This window comes from Humulus lupulus, chromosome 1, assembly GCF_963169125.1.
Source record: "Humulus lupulus chromosome 1, drHumLupu1.1, whole genome shotgun sequence".
Lineage (NCBI taxonomy): Eukaryota > Viridiplantae > Streptophyta > Magnoliopsida > Rosales > Cannabaceae > Humulus > Humulus lupulus.
Window position 1 is genome coordinate 118,585,702 of NC_084793.1, and position 4,078 is coordinate 118,589,779.

The following is a 4,078-nucleotide window of genomic DNA, read 5'->3' on the forward strand; positions in this document are numbered from 1 at the left end:
CGGAGGTATTGCTCTAAATAGCGATTAGTGACCTCCGTTTGGCCGTCCGTTTGTGGGTGGTAGGCCGAGCTCATCTTAAGCTTAGTACCCATCAATTCAAACAGCTTCTGCCAAAAAGCACTAGTAAAAACTGGATAACGGTCGGAAACAATGGTGCGAGGAAGGCCATGTAAACGTATCACCATATTCATGAACAACTCCGCCACTTTCGTTGCTGTATAATGGTTGGGTAAAGCACTGAAATGAGCATATTTGGTTAGGCGATCAATAACCACTAATATGTTTGTTGCTCCGTTGGAATTGGGCAAGCCGACTATGAAATCCATCGCCAAATCTTCCCAAATCCGTTCAGGGAGCTCTAGGGGTTGTAGTAGTCCATATGGAGCCGCAGAAGAATACTTGACTGTCTGACATACAAAACAGGCCTACACAAATTGACGAACCTCCGTCCTCATGCCTTCCCAAAAAAAATTTGCGCCCAAACGTCTATAAGTCTTCTCGACCCCTGCGTGTCCGCCACTCAACGAAGCATGAAACTCCTGTAATAATTGGGATTTCAAGCTGGAATGAGTGTTGATAAAAAACCTATGTCTGAAATACACAATGCCATCCCGAACTGTGTAAGCTCCGTGCGCCAATTCTCCTTTCTGCTATTGCTCGTGCAACCTGCGTAAATCTGGACAAGTAATGTTTTCCTGTCTCAAGACATCCAGAAAATCAAAACAGCCCTTACTGACAGCCATAAACATTGCTGGAGGTGTCTCTGCTTGTTGTCTCGATAAAGCATCGGCAGCGGCATTGGTGCGGCCCGGTTTGTACTCAATAGAAAAATGAAAGCCCAGCAATTTGCATAAAAATTGCTGCTGTTCGGGGGTCTGAATGACTTGAGTGAGCAGCTCCTTCAAGCTTTTATGATCTGTGCGAATGGTGAAGTGTCTTCCCAATAGGTACTGCCTCCATTTGGTCACCACTTCGATGATGGCTCTCATTTCTCTACTATACGCTGATGCTCCTGCAAAATGGGGACCCAACTTCTTACTGAAAAAGGCAACAGGATGTCCTTCCTGCATCAACACTCCTCCAATACCCACGCTAGAGGCGTCTGTCTCAATAACAAATTCCTTCGAAAAGTCAGGCAACCGCAAGACTGGTGTATTGGTCATCTCAGTTTTAAGGGTTGCAAATGCCGTAGCTGCTGCTGGAGTCCACATAAAACAGTCTTTCTTGAGCATTTCAGTGAGGGGGGCAGCGATAGTGGCGTAGTGGGCGACGAATCTGCGGTAGTATCCTGTTAATCCCAAAAAACCACGTAATTGCTTAATAGTTTTTGGAATCGGCCAATCAACCATGGCTGAGATCTTGGCTGGGTCGGCGCACACCCCTTGAGCGGATACTAAGTGTCCCAAATAATCAATGGTCGTCTGAAAGAATTTGCACTTACTACCTTTGACGAAAAACTGGTGCTCTTGCAGTAGGGACAGAACCACTCGGAGATGGTCAACATGCTCCTGAACAGAATTACTATAAATGAGAATGTCGTAAAAAAAAACGATGACAAAGTGCCGCAAGTGTGGACGAAATAACTGGTTCATCGCCGCCTGAAATGTTGAGGGAGCATTAGTGAGACCAAAGGGCATGACAATGAATTCGTAGTGGCCTTCGTGGGTGCGGAAAGCGGTTTTGTGGATGTCACTGCGGTTCATACGAATCTGATGGTAACCCGCTCTAAGGTCCAATTTCGAAAAAATGACCGCCGCACCTAGTTCGTCAAGTAGTTCGTCGATGGTCGGAATGGGGAATCGATCTTTGACAGTGATTTCATTAAGTGCACGGTAGTCAATGCAAAACCTCCAAGAGCCATCTTTCTTTTTAACCAATAATACGGGAGAGGAATACGGACTGGTACTGGATCTGATAAATCCCAGCTCACTCATCTCTTGGACAAGTTTCTCAATAATGTCTTTCTGAAAATAAGGGTACCTGTATGGACGAACATTTACTGGTTTGGACCCAGGCTGTAAAAAAATACGATGATCCACCCCGCGGTATGGCGGAAGTTGCTTGGGTGCAGCGAAGACTGCAGCAAAATCGCGAAGTAAGCCTTTACCTTGCGTAGGAAAATGGGTTTCTAATGCTTCCAGCTCCTCTGTGTTGTCGAGCACTGGGTTAGGAAGCGGGGCCACCTTGTAGACATCCTGAACTTCACCATCTCGTAACAATGCATGAAATTGGGTATAGGAAAGTCGCTGTGGATACGTGTCTGTCAACCCAGCCAACTTCACCGTCTTCCCCTGCCAAGAGAATTCCATAGTCAAAGCCTTGTGGTCGTGTATACACGGCCCGAGTGTTTGTAACCACTGCATCCCCAAAACCACATCTAATCCACAAATCGGCAACACGAACAGGTCAACAGCAAAACAATGGCCCTGGAGACTCAACTCAGCTCCCTTACAAACTTTAGAGCACATCAAAAAATTTCCATTACCCATATAAACCCGAAAGCGTTTTGTATCTTCGCACTGCAAACGCAACTTAGCTACCAATGCCTCCTGAATGAAGTTGTTGTTGCTGCCTGTGTCGATGAGAACCTCCAATGTTTCAGACCCATGATGAGCCATTATTCGAAAAATTCGTGGGTTAAGCGAATTCGACAGCGAATTGAGACTCACTTCTTCTTCTGTTACGTCCTCCATATCCTGTAATTCCGCCTCCAAATCAGTTTCACAGTCATCATCCTCTTGCCCGTACAATATCAGCATCCTATTCTTACATTTATGCCCAAAGTTGAACTTCTCATCGCAAGTAAAACAAAGACCGCGGTCTCGACGGTTCTTAATCTCGGCTGGGGATAGACGCTTAATGGGTAATTGAGGGGTCGATGGACCGCTGGTCTTGGAGGAAACTCCCCCAGGTGGAATCGGGTTAGTGTTCATAGTGGACGCGGCAACAACCCCTGATTCCCGAGGAATAAATCCAGTCTGTGGTGTCCAAGAAGAACAGGTATAAGCCGAGCGTAACTTACCCGTGAGATCATCATGGCGATCTTTGAACAACTGAGCTTTCGCCATCGCATCCGCCAGGTCGATGGGTTTAGCCATCAATAGTTCCCGTCGAATCTCCAATTTGAGCCCCCAAATGAAAAAATTCAAGAACATCGAGTCCTGCACTCCAGTAATCCGTGGCATGAGAGATTCAAATTCAGCTCTGTAATCCGCAACTCGTCCGGTCTGGGTCAACTTGGAAATACAGCCTAACGGATCATCATAAATGGACGTACCAAAACGCAGCTGTAATGCTCGAAGAAAAGCGTCCCAGTCGGTGAACGATCCTCCTTTCTCCATCCACTGAAACCAAGCAGACGCTGCTCCGTCTAAATGAAATGGGACCCTCGCCAGTCGTAGCTCCGGTGCCACTCGATGTAGATCAAAAAGCTTGTTGATCTTATAGATCCAATCATCCACTGCAGTACCATCGAATCGAGGAATTTTGACCCTCATAGTTTTGAGAATCGTATTGACATCGCGAACATCTGATTCCGACTCTGAACGACCTCCACCACCCCGCTCCGTACTACCCTCGCGGCCAGTAGCTGGCGATGAAGACTGAGACAGATGAGTGAATTTTTCTTCAGTTTTTGCAGTGTGCTGTTCGAGCATGAGCTTGAAATTCTCCAGTTGAGATTCTGCACGTTGCTCCCATTTGAGATCCAATGCCTGCAGAAGAGCTGCAATTTCGTCGTTCTTCATGGTGAGTGAACTCAATGAAAGCACCAGTGATACAAGGCTCTCTTCGAGACAGAGCAAATCTCCCACAGCAATATGCTATTTCATTAATCATCATGAGAAAAAACATTCTTCCTTTACATTTTTCTATTTATACTTCTTATTACAAATTCTCTCTCTATAACCGAATGGCTACATCCCTCTCTCTCCTTTCAACGATCCAACAACATCAGGTAGTCTCTCATCCATTTCGGCTTCCCGCGAACTCGTTTCTTGCTGGTCTCTCCCTGTTCGGCTCCTGCTTCAGCTTTGTCAGCTTCCTGCGTGAGCTGGGCTTCCTCCATCTCCTGGGTCGT

The 4,078-nt window shown here is 46.4% G+C and overlaps 1 protein-coding gene across 1 annotated transcript; it reads right to left on the reverse strand.

The window, feature by feature from the left end:
• Positions 1-650: 650 nt before the first annotated feature.
• On the reverse strand, positions 651-3,746 carry LOC133820560 (uncharacterized). Its single transcript, XM_062253448.1, has one exon. The coding sequence runs from the start codon at positions 3,744-3,746 to the stop codon at positions 651-653; it is 3,096 nt and encodes a 1,031-aa protein (XP_062109432.1).
• Between the last annotated feature and the right edge of the window lie 332 nt (positions 3,747-4,078).